The sequence below is a fragment of the Hyaena hyaena genome, unplaced genomic scaffold (assembly GCF_003009895.1).
Source record: "Hyaena hyaena isolate Hyena2069 unplaced genomic scaffold, ASM300989v1 scaffold_147, whole genome shotgun sequence".
In the NCBI taxonomy this organism is placed as follows: Eukaryota; Metazoa; Chordata; class Mammalia; order Carnivora; family Hyaenidae; genus Hyaena; species Hyaena hyaena.
The window spans coordinates 1281667-1307466 of record NW_024080779.1 but is presented as its reverse complement, the minus strand read 5'-3'; the positions used below and the strand labels follow the sequence as shown (position 1 = coordinate 1307466).

Below are 25800 nucleotides of genomic sequence, written 5' to 3'. Positions count from 1 at the left end.
AGCATGGCAACACTTTTGTTTATGGCTTCTGCTTTCGTGGGTCATATCTAGAAAAGCTCCTATTCCGAGGTCAGGAGAAAACTTCTCTCATATTTCCTTCTAGTAGTTATTTCTACCTTTAAATTTTAATCCATCTAGAATTTACTTTGGTGTAGGGAGTGAGATAGAGAACCAATATTATTGTTTTGTAGATAGCTGCCCTATTGTCCTAACACATTTTTTAAAGAATTGCTGTTTTCCCTACTGATCCGACATGCCATCATTATCATGTTCTATATTCGTATATATATTTGGGTCCATTTCTGGGCTTCCTATTCCATTCTAACACCTCATTCATATGCTAGTACCATCCTGGTACAGTTACCACGGACTTAAATATATTTTAATAACTGGCAAACTTACTATCACAACATTACGGCTTTTTTCCTAAATATTTTCAGAGTTTTGTTTGTTTTCTCTCCATTTGAGCATTAGAGGCAGTAAGTCAGTGTTATTACAAGGTCAATCGATATTTTTATCAGAGGCATGTTACAATTAGAGATTAATTTAGGGGGAATTGTATATGCTGAGACTTACCATCCAAGAACAGGGTACAGTTTTCCATTTCTGTCTTTTTCTACATTTCTCAATAGCTCTGTAGTGTTTGTGTGCATGTGCACGTGTGTGTGCGTGTGTGTGTTTGTACATATCTAGCTCTTTTTACTAGTTTGTTCCTAGGCATTTTAATTGTCACCATTACATTGTAAAGCTAACAATTTATTCAACTATATTTTCTAATTGTGGTTTGTATGGAGAAAAATTATTAATTCAGTGTGTTCCTGTTGTACCAAATTAGTTGACTTAATTTTTATTATTTATATTAATTTATTATTTCCTTTTCTTAGATTTATGTAGGCATACAATTATATAACCTGCTTCTAACTTTCTTCAGTTGTTTCTCTTTTCTAATGGTGACAGTTGCAATCTTCACAATAAGTTTAAAGTAGTTGGTGAAAGTGGACATCTTTGTTTTGTAGGGCTTCCTCACTTATGATAAAATTGGATTTTGTGATTTTACAGGAGATCATGCTACAGAATGACATATATATTTCAAATTGTAGTCATATTATATGTGTTTATATATTTAATTATATAATTCTATTATATATAATTGTTAGTAATTATACATAATTATAGATATATCATATATAATTATAATGTAGTAATTATAATATTAAATATTACAGAATTATATCTAAGAAATTAGTTTTAGGGGTGCCTGGGTGGCTCAATCTTTTAAGCATCAGGCTCTTGATATTGGCTCAGGTTGTGGATTTGTGCAGCTCATCTGCTGTGTACTAAGCAGAGCCTGCTTGGGATTCTCTCTCTCTCTCCCAGTCTCTCTATGCCCCTCCCACAGTAACTTTCTCTCTCTCAAAATAAATAAATAAATTTTAAAAAATAGACTTAAGAAAAAGGACATTAGTTTTATATAAATATATAGATATATTTAAATAAGAATATAAAAAATTGATGATCAGCAGTATAGTATAGTGGTCAAATTCCAGGGTTTGGAATCAGATTGCCTGGGTTTGAAGTTTGGCTTTGCCACTTACTAGCCAAATGACTTTATTTCTCTTCATTGTGCCTCGGTTTCTATGTATGTAAATGGGGATATTATTAGTACCTAAGTCATGGAGTGGTTGTGAAAATTAAACCCATTAATATCTATAAAATACTTAGAACACTGTCTGTAGCAAGTAAATACTAGGTGTCTGTTAAATACAACTCTGGATTTTATCAAATGCCTTATTGGCATCTAAGCAATTTCTCATATGGTATATCTATTCATATAGTAAATTAGAGTAACAGATTTCCTATTATTGAACCATCCTTGCATTCCTAGTGTGAACTGCACTCAATTGTACTGTATTATTCTTTTACTCGATTGCTGGACCCTGTTTGCCAGTATTTTACTTAAGAAGTTTGCATCAAGGGGCGCCTGGGTGGCTCAGTTGGGTAAGCATCCGACTTTGGCTCAGGTCATGATCTCACGGTTCATGAGTTCGAGCTCTGCCATCAGGCTCTGTGCTGACAGCTCCCCCTCTCTCTGCCCCTCCCCTGCTAGCACTGTCTCTCAAAACTAAATAAACACTTAACAAAATTTTAAAGAACTTTGCCTCAAATATTCACAAGTACAATTGGTTTGTAGATTTATTTTGTAATTTCTTTCTCTGCTTTAGATCTCAAAGCTTCTCTTACTTCCAAAAAATTTTTGAAGATTTGGAAGCTTTCAATTTTGTTATGCTCTGAAAATATTTAAGGAGCACTGAAATGATAAGTTTCTTAAAAGATTGGTAAATTTTGCCTATGAAACTAATTCTGCTACTTTTTTTGGTTTGGGTAGTTCTTTGGCAATTTTATTTTTATATAAATTAGAAAGTTTAGATTTTCTCGATCATCTAAGGCCAGTTTGGGGCATTTATATTTTTCCTATAAAATTACCCACTCCACCCAGGTTTTTAAGTGTATCTTCAAAGAGGTGCACAAAGTAATTTCTTAAGAGTCTTTCAATATCCTGTTTATCTATAGTTATTATGGCATGCTTATTTTTATCTTCTCCTCTTTCCTGGATTATCTATTTTATTGCCCCTCCATGACATGACTTAGATTTATATATTTAATTCTAGATTTCTAATGATATAGAATTTCAAAAATCAGTTCAACTAACAAATGAAATGTCATTAGGAAAAAAAGGAGATGATAAAAGGTTCAATTTCAGAATCTGTGACATGTAATTTAAGATATATGATTTCATTTTTTTACCTTTCAATGAACAATTAGCAAAAATTCTTTTAAAGTAAATCATCTAGTATAAGTGGGGAAAAATGAAATTGCTACTTTCATGCTTTGCTAATGGGGAATATGAATTCAGAAATAATTTCATAATATGTATCTTGGGCCTTAATGTAAACATTACTGAACCCAGTTATTTTCTTTGTTAGACATCTATTGTAAGGAAGGAATCAGAACCAGACCAAAGCTTTGTTCACAAAGATGCCTATTGTAACATTTTTATGGTAGTGAAATACTAGAAATGCTAATATCCAAAAATAAGGTATAGTTAACAAAGAACATTGACTTCAACTTATATTCACTGGCTGCATCCATACCTAATAAAAGAGTCCGCTTGTCCCTTGAAGCTAGACCATGACTTCTCCTCTGGAGCTATGAAAAAGTCCTGGATGGTATCTTCTTCCAACAGAAGGCTGTTCTGTCTGCATTGCAAATCTGCTGTTTTGTGTAGCTGCCTTCACTGATGATCTTAGCTAGATCTTCTGGACAACTTGCTGCAGCTTATACATCAACACTTGCTACTACTTCACCTTCTACTTTTATGCTATAAAGATGGTTTCTTTCCTTACATCATGAACCAACTTCTGCCAGCTCCAAACTTTTCTTCTTCAGCTTCCTCACCTCTCTCAGCCTTCACAGAATTGAAGACAGTTAGGGTTTTGCTCTGCATCAGACTTTGGCTTAAGGGAAATCTTGTGGCTGGTGTGATCTTCTCTCCAGACCATTAAAACTTTCTCCCTATCAGCTATAAGGCTGTTTTGCTTTCTTATCATTTATATATTCACTGGAGTAGTACTTTTAATTTCTTTCAAGAACTTTTCTTTTACATTCACAACTTGGCTAACTGGTGTAAGAGGCCTAGCTTTCAGCCTCTCTCAGCATTCAACATGCCTTCCTCACTAAGCTTAATTATTTCTTGCTTTTGATTTAAATGAGAGACATGATACTCTTCCTATCACTTGAACACTTAGATGCCATTGTAGGTTATTAATTGTGCTAATTTCAATATTGGTGTATCTTGGGGAATAGGGCGGCTGGAAGAGAGGAAGAAAGATGGCATAATGGCCATTCAGTACCCCAGCCAGAAGACACAACATTTATTAAGTTCACCATCTTATATGGGCGTGATTTGTGGTGACCCAAAATAATTACAATAGTAACAGCTAAGGTCCCTGATTACAGATCACCACTGCAAACATAATAACAATGAAAAAGGTTGAAATGTTGCACCAAAATGTGACACAGATACACAAAGTGAGGAATGCTGTTGAAAAAACGGTGCTGATAGACTTGCTTGAAGCAGAGTTGCCACAAACCTCCAATTTGTACCAAACATGGTATCTATGAAGCACAATAAAACATGGTAGGCCAATACTGTCATTTATTTCTAGTGAGGATATGCTCAGCCATATTTTTTCTTACATTGTCTAACCTCAAAAAAATCTGTTCATAAGGTACTTCTGTAAGCACATTAACTCATTTTGGCTTCTTCCACATTATTATGTAATAAAGAAGTAACTGATTAAACAATATATCAAGATCAATCACAGGAGCACTGGAGTGGCTCAGTTGGTTGATTGCCTCTTGATTTAGGCTCAGGTCTTTTTTTCTTTTTTTTAATGTTTATTTTTGAGAGAGAGACTGAATGTTAGCAGGGGAGGGGCAGAGAGAGAGGAAGACACAGAATCCGAAGCAGGCTCCAGGCTCCGAGCTGTCAGCACAGAGCCCAACACGGGGCTCGAACTCACAAACTGTGAGATCATGACCTGAGCCAAAGTCAGACGCCTAACCGACTGAGCCACCCAGGTGCCCCTAGGCTCAGGTCTTGATCCCAGGGTTTTGGGATCCAGCTGTGCATTAGGCTCCATGCTGAGAATGGAGCCTGCTTAAGATTCCCTCTCTCCCTCTGCCTCTCTCCCCTGCTTAAGATTCTGTCTCTCCCTCTGGCCCTCTCCCCTGTTTATGATCTCTCTCTCTAAAATAAAAATATAAATAATAATAAGATCAATTATAAAGACTAAGTACATAATTCTCATTTATTTTAATGTCTGTAATTTTATACTATATTTAACCTCATTTACATTCAAGTTTGATTTCATATAAATATACTCATCATGCATACTATACATATATATATATATATACTGTACATTTAGATTTATTATTTGTATGCAGATACTTAGATTCAAATTCAAAATTAAAATAAATTTTCAAGCAGTTTACTTTTAGGATTGGGGACATTATAATGTTGATAACTAACTATATCTCTATATACCTACCATCTATCTACATATACTTCCATAAGTCATAAAGTATAGATGATTGAATTTGACCACTTAAAAATATAAAGCTCTATATCCACACACACAGACACAGGCACGTCTTATGGGCCTATTTCAAAAGACAAATGACAAACTAAGAAGCATGCATAGTATGTGTCGCCAAGAATTTTTAACCTTAATATATGAAGTTTCTTGAAAAATATTAAGAAATACAAAAATCCAAATAGAAAAATGGGTGAAGGATGTCAAGAGACAATTCAGAACAAAAAAAATACAAATGGTCCATTAACATATAAAAAGATGCCCAAGCTCACTCATAAATAAAATGCAAAATAATAGCACCAAAAGATACCATATTTCTCCTAGCATATTGGATATTACAAATATTTTGTCAGGGGCACCTGGGTGACTCAGCCCGTTAAGTGTACAACTTTGGCTCGGATCATGATCTCATGGTTCGTGGGCTCGAGCCCCGCGTCAGGTTCTGTGCTGACAGCTCAAAGCCTGGAGTCTGCTTCAAATTCTGTGTCTCCCTCTCTCCCTGCCCCTCCTCTGATGGTGCGTGCTCTCTCTCCAGAATAAATAAATATTTTTAAAAAAAGAAAGAAATCTTTTGTCATTGTTGACAAGGATAAGGGAAAACAGGTGTATTAGTAGGAAGATAATTGGTTGTGTAAGGGGGAAATTAGTAATATCTATAAAAAATGCTAAATGTACGTATCCTTGACCCATCATTTCTCCTTCTAAGAAATCACTCAACAGGTGTGCAAAAAGACATCTACAAAGATTTTAAGTGCAGCACTGCTTAATAACCAAACATTGGAAAACCACATGTCCACAAATAAGGGAACACATTAAATAAAAACCTGATACAGAAGCAGAATACTATGCAACCATTAAAAAGAGCAAGACAGATCTATACTACAAATATGGGAGAATATCCAAGACAGAATATTAACTAGAAGAACTTTAATTAGAGTTTCTATAGGATGTTATCCCATTTGCACCTGTACAGAACATTTGGGGAATGATACATAATAACGATGTGAACACTATCTCTCAAGAGTGACACCTGAAGTATAAGGGGAAGAGGGATTTTTCACTTTAAACCTGTTTTTATGACTTTAATTTTTACACCATCATCTGATAGTACTTCAATACTAAAAAAATACTAGGTAAAATAACCTACAAAAAAGGAAAAGATGAGCTTGTGAGATCTAACTTTATAATGGCTTAATTTCAATAACTTCAAAATTGTTTTCAATTGTACGAGTATCACAGTCACCACAGAAGTGTCTCACGCACACATAAAATAATCTCAATGACTTACACACTTCCTCTGATCATGTAACATCTCCAAAGGAGCCATTACCAAGTCAACTGCACTGTCTTATACATGCCTAATGGGTCCAACAGAGCCATTAGGATGTCAGTTATATGGCACGGCTCCTGCCAAAGCCATTACCAAGTCATTGCATTGTTTCACACACTTCCTTTGACATTCAGATGGTTCCTGAGGAACTGTTATCATTGCTGTGGAAGTGTCCTGTATAACTTACATTACCAGGGGAAAACAAAAAAGCAAAGGAAAGAAATGTAAAACAAACAAACAAATTCCCTCCATTAAGTGCACATGAATAGCCCCATATGGTCAAATATCAGAAGGAATGACTCCTCATTTGGGTATAACTATTAGAAGTCATTCAAGAAACCCAGGTGTTAGACTGGCTATTTTTTTCACAACCCCTGCTGTTCCAATGAAGCAATTTCGGGTGTGAGAACAACATATGCATGGCTATGGTGCTATGGTGTTTATTAGTAGCAAGTGGTATAGTACCAGGTTTCTGTGGTACGCAGTGCAGAAACAATGGGGAGCAGTACTACCGCATTTTTTGGCTATTATGGGATTACATCAGATAATCCTTTACCTGTAAAGTTCCTGAGCAGCACATAGGGAGCTCAGCTGCCCAACCCTCGTGGAAATCAGTAGGGGCTTCTGGGTAGCTGGAATCCCAGCTCTACCTTAAGGGGATACTACCACAACACGAGGAAACTACTGGTCCAAGTTAACCCTCAGTCAGGTCTGACGTACTTCATCCAATTTCTCCTCACAGTCTTCTTCTATACTTAGCAGAACAAGATTGTTGGCTACTGGAAGGATGTATTATTTAAGGTAAGATGAGTGCACGGCATTTTACCCAATTTGAAATGAGCAGACCCTTGGACTCTGCCAGGCTAGAGTTTCCTGGGACACGACATGTTTCAGAAGTCAGGTATATGACTGGCTAATCCTTGCTAAGAGAGCCTTCACCTGATCGCATCTACCCCACCATACGTGCATACTTGCATACTTGCTGAGTGACAGATATCAACAGCGACTAACGTTTACTGAGCATTTATTATATGACAGGTACACTGTCAAGAGCTATATATTAATTTTCTCATTTAATCCTCACACACAAAACAACTGCATAGGTAACGTCTCTACTTGATAGACAAGGAAACGAAGGCTTGGGGAGCTTTAGCTACCTGTTCAAGGACACACAGCAATAAATGGCAGAACCTAGGTCTATCTTATATTACAGACCATGTTCTTAACCACACACTTTACAGAGAACATCTTTAATTTAGATTGCATTAATATAACCAGTTTTACAGTAATAATTGGTTTCAGATCACTTGTGCTCTAATAGCGAGCTGCACACACACATAAATATATTTATCACAGTACTAACTAGATTGTATTAAAATTAGCTCCTTCTCCTCTCTAACAGACCTCTTTGGGTATATATGCCCACTTGACTTGGACTGCCCTGCATTGAGAACTGCTCCAAGGATCCAAAGGATCCAATGGGTGGGTTCCCAGAAAGCAACATTTGTACCACTGACCTCACTCTCTGGTTGTAGCTGATGGGACCAGTGGTAGAGAGTTGACTCAAGTTGGGAAAATTATTGTCTCCTTGGAATTTAGAAACAGCACTAAAAAATATCTTGTTAATTGCAACTTCTTTCCTGAACAGAATATAAACTGAAAAATTATAGGAAGTTTTGTGTCTGCCTTAAAAATGGAGATTTAGAGAAAGTAAACTTGCAGAGTTAGGACTGAAGGAAGTGGATTCGGAAGAAAGAGACAAAGTCCAGACAGTTTTTCTGATCTAATTCCTTCCTGCTGTCTAGCCACTCTCTTGTACTGGTCCCATGAAGCATTCTCATGCCCTTTTAAATAAATGTGATTTTTGTTTAAGCTATCTCAGGTCGGTTTCTGTTACCTGCAATAACAGTAGTAAATAATAATGATCAATACTAATTAATAGGGCATCAATCTCTCCCACTAGACTGTAAATTCTTAGAGGTTGGGAAATGTGCACTGGTCATCTTTTATATATCCCCAGTCTCCAGTACAGAGCCTAGCAGAGAGTAGGTGCTCAATAAATATAGCTTGCATATAAATATCATTATGAACAGCTACATAGTTTTATATTTAAATACCTATAATATTCTTATTTATTTAAATAAACTTATTTCAATTTATTGAAATAATTTCTTCACAATGCAGAACTTCTTCGACTTACAATGGGGTTATGTCCTGATAAATCCATCATAAGTTGAAAATACTTTAAATCGAAACTGCATGTAATAATACGCCTAACCTACCAAAGACCAGAGCTTAGCCCAGCCTACATTAAACATGCTCAGAACTCTTACATCAGCCAACTGTCGGGCAAAATCATCTCAAACAAAGCCTATTTTATAATAAAGTGTTGACTATCTCATGTAATTTATTGACTACTGTACCAAAAGCGCAAAACAGAATGGTCGTGTGGGGACAGAATGGATGTAAGTTTGACGGTTCACCTTTGGGATTGCTAAGTGGGAAATGCAGCTGTCACTGCCCAGCGTCGCGAGAGGACTGTACTGCATACCACCACCCCAGGAAAAGATCAAATTTCAAACTCAAAGTACAGTTTCTACTGAATGAGTACTGCCTTCTCACATCATGAAGTCAAAAACATGTTAAGTCGAACCATCGTTAAGTCGGGGACCATCTGTATACTCTATGAGTTACAGGTTAAAAATGCTTTTTCTCTGTTTCTTTCCCTGTAGTTTTTTGATATGCAATTTAATCTTCACTTTTTATAATCCAACTGTTTCATTTAGGCCATCTGTGAGACACACATTCTTGGAAATTGATTGTCCAAATTTAGCTGTCCATATAGCATATTCCTCCAGTCCCAGGTGGAGTCAAATGTAATTATGAGGGCTACCTTGATCGCTGAGGTTGATGCTTAAGGGGGATTGTCAGATCCTTGTAAGATATGCCCACCGGATCACGGGTCAGAGGCAGGGCTGTGTGTCAGATGACCAGACGTTTGACCCACTGTAGCATTTCTATGCTTGTAAGATCAGAGAAGATCTATAAAAATATACTGTCTCTCAGTTTTAATTTTTTCGTCAGAGCAATGAACAGAAATGTAGGTAGGAGGTGAAATGGGAGCGGCAAAGGGGTGAAATGAATAAAGCACTGTGACTGATATCAAGGTGTCCTCTCGCAGGCCTCACAATGAAGCTGACTTGAGAAAATCTGCATTTTCCTAAAGAGACCATTAAGCACCAACAGACAGCAAAAGATTTACTTGGGACAAAGTTGAGGGAATGGGAACAAGCTCCAACAGTGTTCTGATTGGCCTCCCAAAACTAAGAAATAGGGACTCCCTCCTGTTGTCCAATGTTCTCCCTCCTCCGCGCTTCAGGCAGCGTAGTCCAAGCGTTTCCGTGCTGAAATGGATGGTAGCTTATTTTAATTCTTCATAGGTTATGACATGTCAGAGACTTAAATTCAATGAAGGGTAACCAAAGAGAGTTTATGAAAATGAGAAAAAAATAAATATTTTGAAAGCCTTCACCAATTAATGAAATGAAAGAAGCAAGTCCTTATGGATATGATTTTGAAACCATAAAGAGAAAATCCAAGTCATAATTAAGGATGGATAGAATTGAAAGCATCCTTGAAATCATGTCTCAGAATCTTTCTCAGTTGAGTAACTCAGCCAAATTAACAATTTCCTCTATCTTCACTTTTCTCCCACATGTACAGGAGTGAAACTGAAATAATCTTAAACCGGCCCCTGATATTATGCCTACTGCCTCATTATTAATCTAAAAATCAGAATGTATAGGAAGACAGAAACAAAATTGTCACTAACACTAACTGAGGCACAGGGATGGGGTGGCATGGAGTCTGAGAAAGTAACATATATAAATCCTAAAAATTTTATGCCATTTTACTCGTTTCAAATATAGTGTATCTAAAGTCAGATTAATGAAGTAGATGCCCTGATAGGTTTCATTCCATGAATAGATGAGATCAATGGGAAATAAATAGCAACATTTGCACACAAACATCCAGTTCAATTCACTGAAAATAACTATTTATTCAAATAATATATTTTTAGAAAAATCATTCATACTCTCACCCTAACTCAAACCTTCTCTGTGAGAACCTTTGGAAATGCTGAAGACCAGTCAGGCCTGGTTGTCACTGATTGAAAATTTATAGAATCTAAATTGGTGAGATCATATTGGAGGTTATAAATATGATTCTAAGTTGTATACTCTTTACTGGAAATTAGAAGTAGGGGTCAGAGTAAGACTTACAGAACTCTCACTGAGCAGGGAAAAGTTGTTGAGAGCCAAGGAAGGAAAGGAATGGCTATTTAGAAAATAATTATTTGGATTTGGGTAGCTGGTTCCTGAATTGCTGTTTTAACTCTTCCTCCTAAGTAAAACGTGGATAACAATAGAATCTGTTTTTGCAGAGTGATCATGAGGATGGTATGAGATGAAGATATTAAAACTGTATTTGGAAATAGCAAAGTGCTGAACACTGATATTGTACTTTATGTTACAAATACTATTCTAATTTTTTAAATGTTTTTATTTTTGAGAGAGAGATAGAGACAGCATGAGCAGGGCAGGGTCAGAGAGAGAGGGAGACGCAGAATCTGAAGACAGGCTCCGGGTTCTGAACTGTCAGCACAGAGCCCGATGGCGGGGCTCGAACCCATGAACTGTGAGATCATGACCTGAGCTGAAGTCAGATGCTTAACTGATTGAGCCACCCAGGCGCCCCACAACTACTATTCTAAATCTTTATCTACATTAATTTATTCAATCATCCCAAAATCCTTGTGGCAGACATTAATATTATCCTTCTTTTATAGATGATGAAATTCGGGCACAGAAACTTTATATATAACTTTCCCAAGGCCACCCGGCTGGGATTTAAACCTGGGCTCTCTGGCTCCACAGTCCAAACTTTCAGTCACCATGCTCCACTGCCTCTCAAAAGTTGAAATCATTCTTGGAGGTCCAGATTGGGCCAACAGAGACTTGCAGTAAGGACTAGTTTCTATACCCTATCCAGTTCCTTAAATAAACCATAAGGAAAATAAACCTATAAGGAAAGAAAAGGATGCATGTCCTTCACTCCTGAGTCTTCCAACTCTGTCTCAGTAAATGGTATTACACGATCAAAGTAGATAGATGGTTGGATGGACCATGAGTGCCAAATGAAACTAGTTTCATTCCTGAAAGTCTCTATACATCCATTGGATAAGGCACAGAAATACAGTCTGGTGGCTTACCACGGTACGCAGTTCTCATGGTGGGGGTAGGGGAGGACAATGTGCATTTTGGTAAAGCTCATTCTGATATATTTTTCTTCTGATCCTTTGCCCCCACCACCTCCCAAATTTGAGTCACTGCCCTGTGGTCAGATGTGAGGATCCCCGCCCCCCTCCAAGGGTCCAATTTTCTTCAAAAGCATTTATAAATATTGCTTTCAGTATCCCTCGGGAAAAGAGGCAAAGTCTAATGAGCAGAATGAAGACAAAAGTAAAAGGACACCAATGTCCCCTCACTGAAAAATGACACAGTGTAAACACAGGTTTACAGAGAAGAATGAACAACAGTTCTTTCATTGAAGGCGTTATTCGTAATTGATGACATAGCAGGCTTCTAAACCCAAGCCAGAGCATCTGAAGGAAAAGACCAAAGACCATTTGCTTGGAGGTAGTGTAAAGTTACAATATCTCAATTAAAATTAATGACTGGCACCATGCGAAAAATCAGATATAACGTAGGAAGTCATGAAGCCAAACCCAATCCAACTTGATTTACATCCACACACCCATATTAAATCACTGTTTCCCCATCCCACCTTAAATACTGTATTGTCCCTTGCCCTAGTTCTTGACTCACCCCTTCTTCACCACCAACATACATACATGCAGTTTTCCAAAGGAAAGCAAACCAGTAAGCAGCCAATGGACTAATCTTTGGCAGGTCAATTAACCACCTCTGTGTGTTCTTTGTCAGAGGGGCAGGGTTCCACTCTGTGGGGTGGGTGTCAGGGATGAGATGAGGTAAAAATAATCTGCAGTCAAATATTTGAAAACACTTACCTTGAGCAGACCCAGCTTGAGCCTCCATGTCACAGCAAACGGGAGAGAACTTAAAACCTGTAATATTAAACATTTTATGAATTAATCCTCATCCTTCTGGGATTCCTCATCTTTAACCCCTACCTTTCATGCAATAGTATATTTTACATAACAGATTGAATGAAATATGACTCACATACCATAATGTTCACCCTCTTATAAAATGTACAACCTAGTGGTTTTTAGTATTTTCAGAGTTCTACAACCATCACCAATATATAATTCCAAAATCATTTAATCACCCCAAAAGAAACCCCATACTTAGAGCCTTGCAGGAGTAGAAGATTGGTTGAAACCCATGGAGAAACTTCTTTTATTTTAATGTTTCAATCCAATGAACTGGTTATAACTTCATATGTCAAGAGTGAGATGAGGGAGGATGAAAAGCCTTGGCAATGCAGGAGACCATCTAGCACCCTTTTTTACATAAATTCGGTCATTATTTCTTCCGTTTCACAGCTGAAGCCCAGAAGATTTTAGAGAGCAGTCCAAGGTGACACAATTTCCATCCTAATGCTCTTTCACTTGCATATGACTATGCATACATAGAACATCTACGTTCTCTTCTCATTTCCAAAATTCACCTCCTACACTCTTTGCTAAAACCAGCAATATATGCATATGTACTTGAAACTAAACAAACAAAAAAAAAAACAAAAAAAAACAACAACAAAAACCCCCAAGATCCCAAGGATACTTGGTGATATTACAAAATATTATGGCCTATCATTAAGGAAAATATAATCTAACTAGTGGGCAAACGGTCATTCCTCATTATATCATTGTGGCCAGGGTCCCCTGTGGGCTGAACTAGGCAGAAGACGACAGAATAGAAAAAAGCTGTAGGTACAGGGCTCTCGGCTACCTCTCTGCCACCTGAGAAAATACTAATTAGCCACTGCTAACGGAGCAGGCCTGTGGTCACGGGGATGGGACCTATGAAATTTAGACAAACAGAATGATGAAGAGCCTAGATTAATGTGTTTAATAAGCATTAATGTGCCTTTTTATGAAAGGATTCTGTTCTTCAGTAGGGACAGAGGAGCAGAAATAAATTAACCTCTTCACAACAAATCAAAATGATAAAACTTTCCTGTTTCTAAAAGTTGTAAGAAAATAATATGTAATTGAGATTTAATGATACTGCTATTATTACTTACCGTCTGGCAAATAGCTGAAGTTAATTTACCTTCTGGATTTTTTAAAAATCATTTCAGTCTAACCTGGTTAATTTGGATCTGTCTATACACTTGACAGTTTAATCTGAATTAAAATAGAAAGCATATACAGAATATGCTTGCTATACAGTTGTTCATCTCATTGTTCACATATTGGTATAAAGCCCAAATACATGAAATGTACTTTCCATAATAAATACCACTAGTGTTACACTGGAAAATGAAGACAAAAATAAAAGGTGAGTAATAAATAAGACATGCACAATACTGCTGACCACATGAGATTATTTCCCTCGAGGGATCACCAGAAATAAAAACCATTTTATCTATCATTATAAATAAATGTGTCTATTTGCCAGATACTTAGGTACATGCCTTGTCCATGGGAACCCACGATCCTGCCTACGAAATGAAAGATAGGCAGACATAGGGAAGGAAGACAAATCAAAGGCTAAAAACTGCATTCTCTCCGGGTTTTACTTAAACGGTATAGATCATTCTATTACCGTTTTCTCCATCTGACTTCCTCTCGTGGTCCGTGTCAGTCAAGGACAGCGCGGAATTGGCCCGGCTGGACAGACAGGAGCTGTGCTCTGATTTCATCCCCCGTATCCACATTCTCAGAGCGTGGTCAGGGGAGACGGCGCCTTCGGTCTCCGTGTCCACATCAGACCCCATCTCTAGCTGGTAGCCGTGCCGAGAAACGCTGTGCATGTCTGTCTGGTAGCCAGAGCAAAGGGTGTGAGGAGTTTCACAGAATTCCATCTCTGAGAAGAAACAAAGTTCAGAGAAAAAAAGTTGAGAAACAGTAAGAAATACCCAAGAAAATTCTACTTTCTGTCCTCACACCCCTCCTCCCCCTCTTGCTAGTAATTATGTGTTTTTGCAAAGTTCGAATTCTGGCCTTTTTATTTATGGTAGCTAGGATTCTGTGCTTATTTTGCACTTCTGTGGCTTAAAATTATGCTCCTGTTGATTCTTACAAGGCTCTGGAAAAAGCATGCCCAAAATAGCTTTATAGCTACAATTTTAGGTTGCACAAAATGTAATGAAATAAGTGAAGTGCAGAGGAGTATAAAGCGTAGAAAGCTGTCCTTTAAAAGATATTTCTCTTCCAGGAAGAATATATATGATCTGTAGAGCACACCTATGCTTAAAATATTAAAATTATCAGCTTTTCTAAGTATTTCATACACATTAGATTTAAGAATAAATAATTCAATGTGAAAAATGTGGGGAAGACATTACATTTAAATATACTTCTCTAAAGTGTGTTTCTCAAAACACATTAGTTTAACCACCAAAATTATGGGTACTTAATATCACTATTTCCCATTGTCTCCAAAGGAGTCTGAGGCCTACTTGACGCTAGCGATTCTGATTCAATCATTCTTTCAACCAATTCATTAAAAATATTCAATCGTGTATCACGCATCAGCGGTACTTCAGGGTTTGGATTTTCCCTCTCTTTTCCACCCTTACCCCGAGTCTTAGATCCAGAAAGTGTTTAGGATTGTAAAGCAGGTATAATGAATCCTCTCTTTTTACAATTGAGGAAAATAAGGTCCAGAGCGTAGGTAGCATTTGTCTATTGCCCATGTTAGAAAGCAACAGATCTCTTTTTCCTAAAACACCCTTCTGAGTATGGTTTCTGCTACACACCAATAAAGCCCCGTCTACTCACTGCATGAACATCAGGCATTCAGTCTTAGAGTCAATTTTGCATTCAATTATGGCAAGGTGTCAAAAAGGGGAAAAGATGCTTTAACGGTCCCTAATAAGTTAATGAAAAATGACCACATGCCAAGATCTATCATCTGAAATGTCTATGTAATACTTAGATAAGGTAATCCGGGGGTGTCGTACACTATACAGGATTTTCTCAGACTGACATCAGAGACAGGGTATGTCATCGGGCCAGGAAGGAGCTTAACTGAGTGCATCTAATCCTTAGCACATATCAATAAAATGCAAACCCTAAAATGAATTTCACCCTTTGAATAGAGAAAGTGCTAGAATTTAGACGGACCATACACTAGAGACTGCAGAATATGAATATGTTTCAAAACTAGTGATTTTGTGACATATAATTGCCAAAAAAGGGTTTAACAAATCAAATCTTAATGCTTACTTAATAGCCATCACGTGCTCAGCACTGTGTTCTATGAAATGGACATTGTGGGCATACATAAATGTATTAGGATATTCAATTATAAATTATGTTTTCAGGGTTATAAGTCACTGCTAAGCATGTTGCTTATGCTTTCTGTGATGCAGGTCTTTAAGAGTAATTCTGTTTTTCCACAAAAATTTGTCTAAATTCCAAAGGAGTGATGTTTTTAAAATAGGCATGGTGTTCACCTGTCAAGCATAGAACCTCAGGAAACCGTGCCTCTCCTTGACATAAGGCTAAAAGTAAAAATCTATTTTGCCAAATATAAATCTCTGATCTAGAATATTGTGATCCGTTAATATTCATGCCTCTTAATTTCACAATGTTTCATTATCCAATCCTACTTGCAATTGTTGCTACAGCAACCTGATAATGAACCTGTCAGCTTGAAGCTGCAGGAAGCGAATTTTATATAGGCCTGCCTTCACAACTTCATTCCCATAGACCAATCTTCTCAAACTTCAGCATGCTTCAGAATCACCTGGAAGCCTTGTTAAAGCACTGATTACTGTGCCTGCCCTCCAGTCGCAGTGTCAGATAGCAGGTCTGGAGTAAGGCTGGAGAATCTGCATTTCTAACAAGTTCCTAGGTAAGACCTCTGCCACTGGCCCAGGGACCACACCTTGAAAACTCCATTCCTTGATATTTCTCTGAAGTCAGTGGGAGCCAGGAAAAGGGGAGAAGTGACAGAACAACCTTGCTGTGTCATTACCAGAGATTTTGCAGCAACCAGCTCTACTTCTATTTGGAGACCTTGAATTCAATTGCTCTGAAGTGTCCCCATTTATTTTCCATGGACTCAGGGCACTAATTAGGAAATTTACTTTCAAAAGCACAGACTTGAATTTATTTTCACTCCTACAATGGCACTGAGATGTGATTTTCCAAAGATTTGAATATGAGCGTCTGAGTCGTGATAAAGACATTCAGTGGAAAAGGATGAGCAAATAAAAATACACAGCCAATTTGACATTCTGTATAATAAAATACTATATAGAAGGTTAAAAAAATAAAGATCACTGGCAAATGTAGGAAAAATGTCTTTTCATTAAAAAGATTTTTTCCCATTCAAAAAGAAGTTTGAACATTGCAAAATATGTGTAATGAAATGTGGTATATAATATGATCAAAAATTGCATACAATTTCTATTGAAACCATAGTCTGACTTGAATACAAAGGTTAAATCACAAATTCTCTCATTAAATACAACCAGATAGGGGCACCTGGGTGGCTCAGTTAGTTAAATATCTGACTTCAGCTCAGGTTATGATCTCATCGTTTACAAGTTTGAGCCCCGTGTTGGGCTCTGTGCTGACAGCTGAGAGCCTGGAGCCTGCTTAGGATTCTGTGTCTCCCTCTCTCTCTCTGCCCCTCCCCTGCTCATGCTCTGTGTGTGTGTCTCTCTCTCAAAAATAAATAAATATTTAAAAAATTTTAAATACAACCAGATAAAAGTACACTTCCTTATCAATACATAATTAGAAAAAGTAACAATCTAAGTAAGTGATCAGTTGCTCTTTTTGTAATGTTTAAACAAAAAAGAGAGAGAGAAAGAGAAGTTTCCCTTCCTTACAGTAAGTGATGTAAACATTTCTTTCTTGAAATCAACATTACAATTGTAAATTATTTCCTTAAATACAAAGGTCTTGGTGGTGTTCAAAATTCCCATAGGATGCATTTTCTGTAAAGCACTTACAATGCACCTTAAGTGGTTGTTTTTAGCCTTCTGCATATAACCTTGTTACCTAAAATACTATGTATTCCCTAGAGAAGATGAAGTTCAATTGGATTTATTATAGGTTTATTCTTACCAAAAAGCTAGCCATAAGAGAAATGAAAATGTATCTTAAGATACCTATGATTTAAATGGATAGATGGGAAATTACAATTCAGGAGTAAACAAATACAGATGTTGCCAAATGGATGATGTATTGGGGGCTTCACGAACATGTATTTAAATTTTATTATAAGGAAAACCTATTTTGCAGCCTCATAAAAAAACAAAATCTGAGCAAATTAATACAGTTGAAGTTCAATTTTTACAGGGGGCAGAAGATTTGAAGAAACACTTCATTTAAAAAGGTATGCAAATAACCAATACACAATTGAAAAGATGCTCAACACTAGTTACTATGAAAATGTAAACTCAAACTGCAGTGAGATGCCACAGTACAGACCTACCAGAATGGCTAAAAAAAACTTTTGACCATACCAAGTGTCAACAAGGATGTGGAGCAAGTATACAGACTGCTAGCGAGAAAGTAAAATGGTACATTTGCCAGTTTCCTCAAAAGGTAAAGCAATACCTAAGAGGAGCGCAATATACTCCTAGATATTTCTCGTAAAGAAATGAAAACTTTTGTCCAAACAAAATTACATACAAGGCTTTTCATAAGCTTTATTCATAGGAGCTAAAAAGAAGATACAACCCAAGTGTCCACAAATAGCTAAACGTTAAACTACTTGTGATAGATACACACACACACACACACACACACACACACACAGGATGTGTGGAATACGACCCAGTCTTAAAAAATGAACAAACCATTGATACATAATAAGATGCACAGACCTCAAAATAATTATGCTGAGTGAAAGAAGACCAATGGAATGTCCACATTCTATATGCTTCCCTTAAAAAAAATTCTAGAACATGCAAACCCATCGATCAGTGGTGGTTTGAGGGAGAGAAGGAGGGAAAAATGTAGAACAAAGGGGCACAAGGCAACATTGGGGATGATCTAAATCTTTGTTCTCCTGCTTGTGACAATAGTTTTATATGTGCAGTACATGCCAAAGTTTATCAATTGTACACTTTAGTATGTGTAGTTTATTGGATTTGAATTATACTTCTATATAATTTTTTTTTTTAGTGGATCGTATACCACCAGAAAACAGGACAGTGGGGAGACAGGAGAGCCAGTCAGTTTTCATAGATGGAGTCAAGGGTCTTGGGTTAGAAGCAGACCCTACTCTGTTCCGCCTAGTGGAGGAATGAAAAGGTAGTCAAAATGCAATCTTGCTTTTTTTTTTTAATGTTTTATTTATTTCTGAGAGAGAGAGAGAGCACGCAGGGGAGGGTCAGAGAGAGAGGGAGAAACAGAATCTGAAACAGGCTCCAGGCTCCGAGCTAGCTGTCAGCACAGAGCCCAACGCGGGGCTCGAACCCACAAATCGCGAGACCATGACCTGAGCCGAAGTCGGATGCTCAACCGACTGAGCCACCCAGGCGCCCCGCAATCTTGCTTTTATCTAAGCCAGGAAGCAATAGAAGCTAACTAATGCATGATTTCTCAGGGATTCTCTTGGGAGCCCTGTTTTCCTAGGAACACAGCAGTTGAAAGCCAATTTTAGGGGAGAACTAAGAATGACACTGATCACTGATGAACTTTCAGCTTCTAAGGGAACATTCCATAATTGGGGATCATGAGAATAAGTTGAGTGGATCTGGCACAAAGGATCGCTTTAGGCCACTATTAATGCTAATAAATTAATAATTTTTTAAATGCTATGAAGTGCCAAGTAAAATGAACTACCGAATTTTCTCTCTGAATCTAGGGATTGATCTTCAGGTGTTCAGCCCGGAGAAGCCATTTATCAAAACTTGAAAGGGAAAGTCATAGTTATCTACGTCAGCATTTTTTTAGAAGTGCCATTTTTGAGTTTGAAAAGCTCAAGACTTTATTTTCCTTAAAATTCTACTCATCCAAACATCCTCTAAAAAGGAAGCTTTAAGGCATCATACTCCAAATAAATAACTGGAGGTCAAAAAGCTTGATTAATTGGGGTGCCTGGGTGGCTCAGTCGGTTAAGTGTCCAACTTTGGCTAGGGTCATGATCTCGCGGTTTGTGGGTTCAAGCCCTACATCGGGCTCTGGGCTGACAGCTAGCTCAGTGCCTGGAGCCTGTTTCAGATTCTGTGTCTCCCTCTCTCTCTGACCCTTCCCTGCTCACGCTCTCTCTCTCTCTCTCTCTCTCAGAAATAAATAAAACATTAAAAAAAAAAAAAAGCTTGATTAATCTTTGCTATGACCTGAGTGACTTGTGATATAACTTCTAAAGAGTGTAGTCCATTTCCAAAGTAAGGAAAAGGGAGGGGGGATAAAATTATTAGCTTTAATGACTGTGACTTATAACAAGTCTTCTGGACTCCATGCAAAAGCAGGTGTTTTTAATTAGCCATGTTGTTTTTGGATAAGTCACTTAACATCCTAGGTTTCCTCATTTATAAAATGTTCAACTCCACTAGAAATAAATATCTGTTCTAAAATTCTGGAATTATAACTTGACCTGTTACTGCAAAATATGGAATAGCTAATAGTTTCAAATGGGGAAAGAATTAGTGGTTTTATAAATCAAGGTGCTACTATTCATGCTTCTATTGTGAAGGATAATCACCAGGTTAGCTAAATAAGATCCTGTGTCATGATTACAAGTCTTGATATATTGAAATATTGATACAGCTCAGGCGTCCACTGTGAACTGCAAAATTTTCGATAGAGTATGTAAAATACATGATGTAAAAAAAAAAAATCAACCAATAGGGTGCCTGAGTGTACAGTCGGTTAAGCGTCTGACTCTTAATCTTGGCTCAGGTCATGATCTCATGGTTTGTGAGTTCGAGACCTGTATAGGACTCTGCACTGTTGGGGTGGAGTCTGCTTAGGATTCTGTCTCTCCTTCTCTCTCTACCCTTCCCCCACTTGTGCGTGCTCTCTCTCTCTCAAAATAAATAAATAAACTTAAAAAAACTTTTTAAAAAATCACCTGAGTACATGTTTTATCAAACATAAAACTGTCAGTTTATAAACATGGCTATTGCAAATAGTACTTTATAGCATAATGAATAAAAATTCACACAGTTAGAAAGTATTACTGACCCCCTAAAAATTTATTACTGGCTCTAGGGAAAATATAATGAGTTATTACAATCTTAAGTCAAAGAAAGAAAGAAAAGAAAAGAAAAGAAAAGAAAAGAAAAGAAAAGAAAAGAAAGGAAGGCAAAGGAAAGAAAGAAAGAAAGAAAGAAAGAAAGAAAGAAAGAAAGAAAGAAAGAAAGAAAAGCAAAGAAAAGCAAAGAAAAGCAAAGAAAAGCAAAGAAAAGAGAAAAAGGGAGGGAGGGAGGGAGGGAGAGAAGCGAGCAAAACCGCAAAGAACACAAATAATTTTCCCTACTGGGTACCATTTTGTATTTCTCAGTTTAGGGGCTCTGAAAATAAAATGGTATCAAATTGTCAAACAAATCAGTTCATGTTAGTTTACTTAAAACACAGCTCTACTGAACACCCACTCAATTTTAACTCAAGAAAACAAAACAAAACAGACTTCTCTGATTTCTCAGTCTTAGAAAAGTAACCTACTTTAATTTCCTCTCATCTTACTCTATGAAAAAATTTTACCAAGTGCACAATAGAACTGTACTAGGCACTGAGCAGAGTGAGTTCACAGGACTATGCCACCATGTCCTTTGGCAAGGTCCACAGAGAGCTTTTTTAAAGGCCCAAATGACAGCAAAGTAATAAAGGCACACCACCCAGACATGACCTTTATTTTTCTGTTGAGGGCTTATCAGTGTTTTCTGGGGCACAGCAGTGAGAGATGGAGTGTTCCCACATGTACATCTGGAGTTCATGGTTATCAGAGGACTTCAAGAAAATAGTGAAGCTTCCTAAGCCTAATCTCACTCTTCACAGTTTCAAATGTACCCATTATCTCAGTACTCAGGACCTACCAATTATGCCTTATTTAATTTCCAAGATTTCTCCGTCTGTCAGTATAGTGAAAAGCACAGCAAAAAATCTGGGTAGAGTTAAAAGCCTGAAGTATAAATGTTCATGCTTTGTGACCAATATTGGCTAACTGGAGCTATCCCAGAAAATAGTTAACAGACCATGTTAATGTCAAAAAGGATGCTCTCAGAAGTATAGTAAGTTGCTAATCTGTAAAAATGGCTCAAACCATAGAAGGACATAGAACTGTAACAGAAAGTCAAAAGGAAGGGAGATGAGGAAGGAACCTGGAAGAAATCAAAAGGGACTCCGATCATACTTAGAGAGACAGGAGAATATCCTTCAGCAATCTAAGAAGGCAGGACATTTGATATGGAAATAAGCAACTTCCTGTCTATTTTCTTGAACTAACATCTGACTCAGTGCAGAGCCCTTGTAGACTGTTCTCACATAAGATGGGCGAACTTGCTGTGAGGCTCACACACAGCCGTTATCACCACAATGAAAAATATGATGTTTGCTCTCCAGCCTTCATAACAAGAGCCTGGAAAAATAATCAGGGACTGGAAAAGATGGTGGGAGGTCCTGGACTTCAACAGAAATTTAGATCAATGAGAACCTGTGCATGTTCCCTTTATTTCAACATTTCGAATAAGACAGAAACTTCCTGGCCTAAATGAGAAATTTTCAGGGCTACTGAACACTGAAAATGCATGGTGCTCAATGGCCCTAAAAATTTCTCATTTCTTACCTTTGTTGGTCCAATTTTCTGGCTGTTCATAACTCTTTGGAGCCTGAATTCTTGACCACTATGGTCTTCCAGGTGTACTTGTGCATTTTCATTATGGTCACAAAGTATGTGAAGCTGTTTGTTTAATGTCTGTCTGTGTGTGTGTGTGTGTGTGTGTGTGTGTGTGTGTGTGTGTGAGAGAGAGAGAGAGAGAGAGAGAGAGAGAGAGAGAGAGAGAATTTTAAGCTGAATTAATCTGTGGCACAATTCCACCTGCAGAAGTGAGACGAGTGAGCTAAAAAGTTAACCACAAATAAAACACTTGTGGGTGCTTCAAACCATACTCACAAAAGCAAACAGTGAGCCTTCCATAACATTCTACACTAATCTGTAGGCATTTATTTTGTGATGAATGGGTAAAGATACCAAGATAGAACTGTGCACCAGAGTCACTGTTTACAAAAAAAACTACTGAATAAACTACATTCTGCCCCGTTAGGGGGTTCTTCTTACCACCTTTCAAAGATGCCCCCATTTACCTTTGCCACCTTATCTCTGGACATATTATGCCAACCTCCTGGAACACCTCTCTCTGATTTTTCACGAATCTAATTCCTGTGTCCAGCCTGTGTCGTTACCTTCACAAAGTATTCTCCAACTTTCCTCTCCCTTCTCCCGATTATCTTACCCTCATCCATAGCATTTCTAAGGTTTACTATATATTTTTATACCTGCCTGTATTTTTTTATCTATATGAATATCCTCTGTATTACCTACTAAATTAGACCTCCACATCCTCCAGTGCTTTCTAAACTTTTGGTATCCCTCAAAACGAAATGAGATCATTTCTACAAAGCATTGGGTGATTTATTAAGGCCCAGATAAATATAAGGTAGTTTTGTCATCCCCTCAGGCCCTAGAATAATTCTAGTCAAGGACTGATCATTAAATCCCAAAGTTTTAAAGTCAGTAGTTAATAGGGAACCGCTCTGGAAAGAATTAAATTCATGAACACAATTCTGATGCATATGAGATGGTTTTGCTTACCATAAAACAATGCCTACTAATGCAAATTGAAAAATTGTTATTTTGGTAAATTAGCTATGCATTTCAAATGATAAATGCTCTACAAATTTGCCAAGAGGAGAAAGACAGCAGCCCACTGGCTGTGGATTCAGGAAAAACAATTTATGGCAATATTAGACTAATGGAGAACACGTTCTCTGTATTGTCTTCTGACTGAAATGGTATCACAAAGGAAGCTGCCCTCACTATACTGTTTGGCTTAATGAATTGGGAAATGACTCCCTGTTAAAATTCTTCAAAATATACTCCAGGGTATAGAACTGGGAAGCTTCTTAAAACCAGTCTAAAAGCCTTAGTAAAGACAATCTTTTAGCTAGCTTGAATGGAAACTTCTTTCGTCCTTCTCACACATCAGTTTCATCCCATTTACCAGACAGAAATTTGCATCTTAGCAAATCTGTAGAGTGTCCTGGAAGGAGGAGATGGCTTCTCTGAGAGACTGTTTTCATGAAATGGTTTTTGTTTTTTTCAGGAATATGAAAGAAGAAATTCTCCAAATGGGCAAAGGCTGTGGAAATAATTCCTGGGACACTCATCAGGGACTTATGAATGTGAATTCTATTTACAGGAAAACATTAAACTCTAGAGAATTTAAAACATTAAAGTCTTGACTTCCAGCCAAGACAGAATGACGGGGGCCAAATTATTCTCTTACCTGAAAAAATAACAACAAAAACCAGATAAAATATACCAGGGGAGCCTGGGTGTCTCAATCGGTTAACCATCTGACTCTTGATTTCGGCTCAGGTCATGATCTCACGGTTGGTGAGTTCAAGCCCCACATGGGGCTCTGCACTGGCAGTGTGGAGCCTGCTTGAAATTTTCTCTCTCTCTCCCACTTCTCTCTCTCTCTCTCTCTCTCTCTCTACCCCACTTGCTCTCTTCTTCAAAATAAATAAATAAACTTTAAAAAATTAAAAATTCTATATACCAAACAATGGTGTTTTAGACAATGGGCAGCAAAGGCCAGTGATTCCTGAGATATGGGAAACAAGTCCATTTCATAGGCCTGCAAAGAGTTCTCAGACCTCCGCACAGGGAGGGAGAACACAGGTGGATCCTAGCAGTTTCTCTGAGTTGAGGACATGGACCTGGTCATCCGGGAAAGCCAAGACAGCTAGAATTTGCAGTACAGAGCACCAAACAGGAGAAAGCTGCACTGAAAGAGGCCTTCAGGGATCTGCAGAGCCCCCCAAACCGCCCCAAACCGTCACTGGAGTCCTGAACGGCACAAACATAGTAGAAAACCACCTGAGACTAGACAAAGAACCACCTGGAAGGACTAAAGTAAACAACGTGGAATCTGAAGCAGGGCTGGAAATAGTCCCTGTTTTCAATAGCCAGCATAAAAAAAATCTCATAATTCATAGGCATTGGGTCCATTCTGATAAATATATCATGAGCTGAAAATATTGTAGGTCAAAACTGCATTTAACACACCAACCTACTGATCACCAGAGTTTAGCCTGGCCTGCCTTAAGCGTGCTCAGGAACAACCTACAGATGGGCAAGATCATGTAACACAAAGTCTATTTTATAATAAAGTGTTGAATATCTCATGTAATTCATTTAATACTGTGCCAAAAGTGAAAACCAGAATGATTGTATGGGTGCAGAATGGTTGTCAGTGTACCATTGTTGACCCTCGTGATTGCATGCTGACTGGGGGTTCTGGCTCAGCATCATGAGAGAGTATCATACCACAAATCAGTAGCCTGGGCAAAGATCAAAATTCAAAATCTGAAGTATGGTTTCTACTGAATGCGTATTACATTTGCACCATCGTAAGGGGAAAAATCATTAAGTTGAGTCATCATATGTAAAGCATTTATGTAAAATGCAGACTAATCTATGGTGACAGAAAGCAGATCAGTGGCTGCCTGGGAATGGAGTGGATGGGGGGTAGTAGAGAGAAAAGCATTATAAAGGGGCAAGAGGAAACTTTTGGGAGGTGATCAATATGTTCACTATAATGATTGTCGTGATATTTTCATGGGTCACTATTTGTCACCATTTGCCAAACTGCACACTACACATATGTACAGTTTATTGTATATTATACCTTGATAAGCAAGTTTTTAGAAAACAGATGTAGGACACAAGAATGTTTCCTGTTTGCCTAATTTATTTTTTAACGTTTATTTACTTTGCGAGACAGGGAAAGAGTGCCAGCATGGGGAAAGGCAGACAGAGAGGGAGAGAGAGAATCCCAAACAGGCTCCACACTGTCAGTACAGAGACCGATGTGGGGCTCGATCTCACGAACCACAACATCATGACC

At 37.7% G+C, this 25800-nt stretch overlaps 1 protein-coding gene across 3 annotated transcripts in view; it reads right to left on the bottom strand.

Annotated features, from left to right (window-relative positions):
• TENM1 (teneurin transmembrane protein 1) overlaps positions 1 to 25800 on the bottom strand; it is a 560608-nt gene that overhangs the window by 478106 nt on the left and 56702 nt on the right. For all 3 annotated transcript variants that reach the window (XM_039238819.1, XM_039238821.1, XM_039238820.1), the window contains exons 2-3: positions 14304 to 14564; positions 12581 to 12637 (exon numbers count right to left, since the gene is read on the bottom strand). In XM_039238819.1, coding sequence (XP_039094750.1) covers positions 12581 to 12637; positions 14304 to 14564 — 318 coding nt within the window. The remainder of the gene's footprint in view (positions 1 to 12580; positions 12638 to 14303; positions 14565 to 25800) is intronic.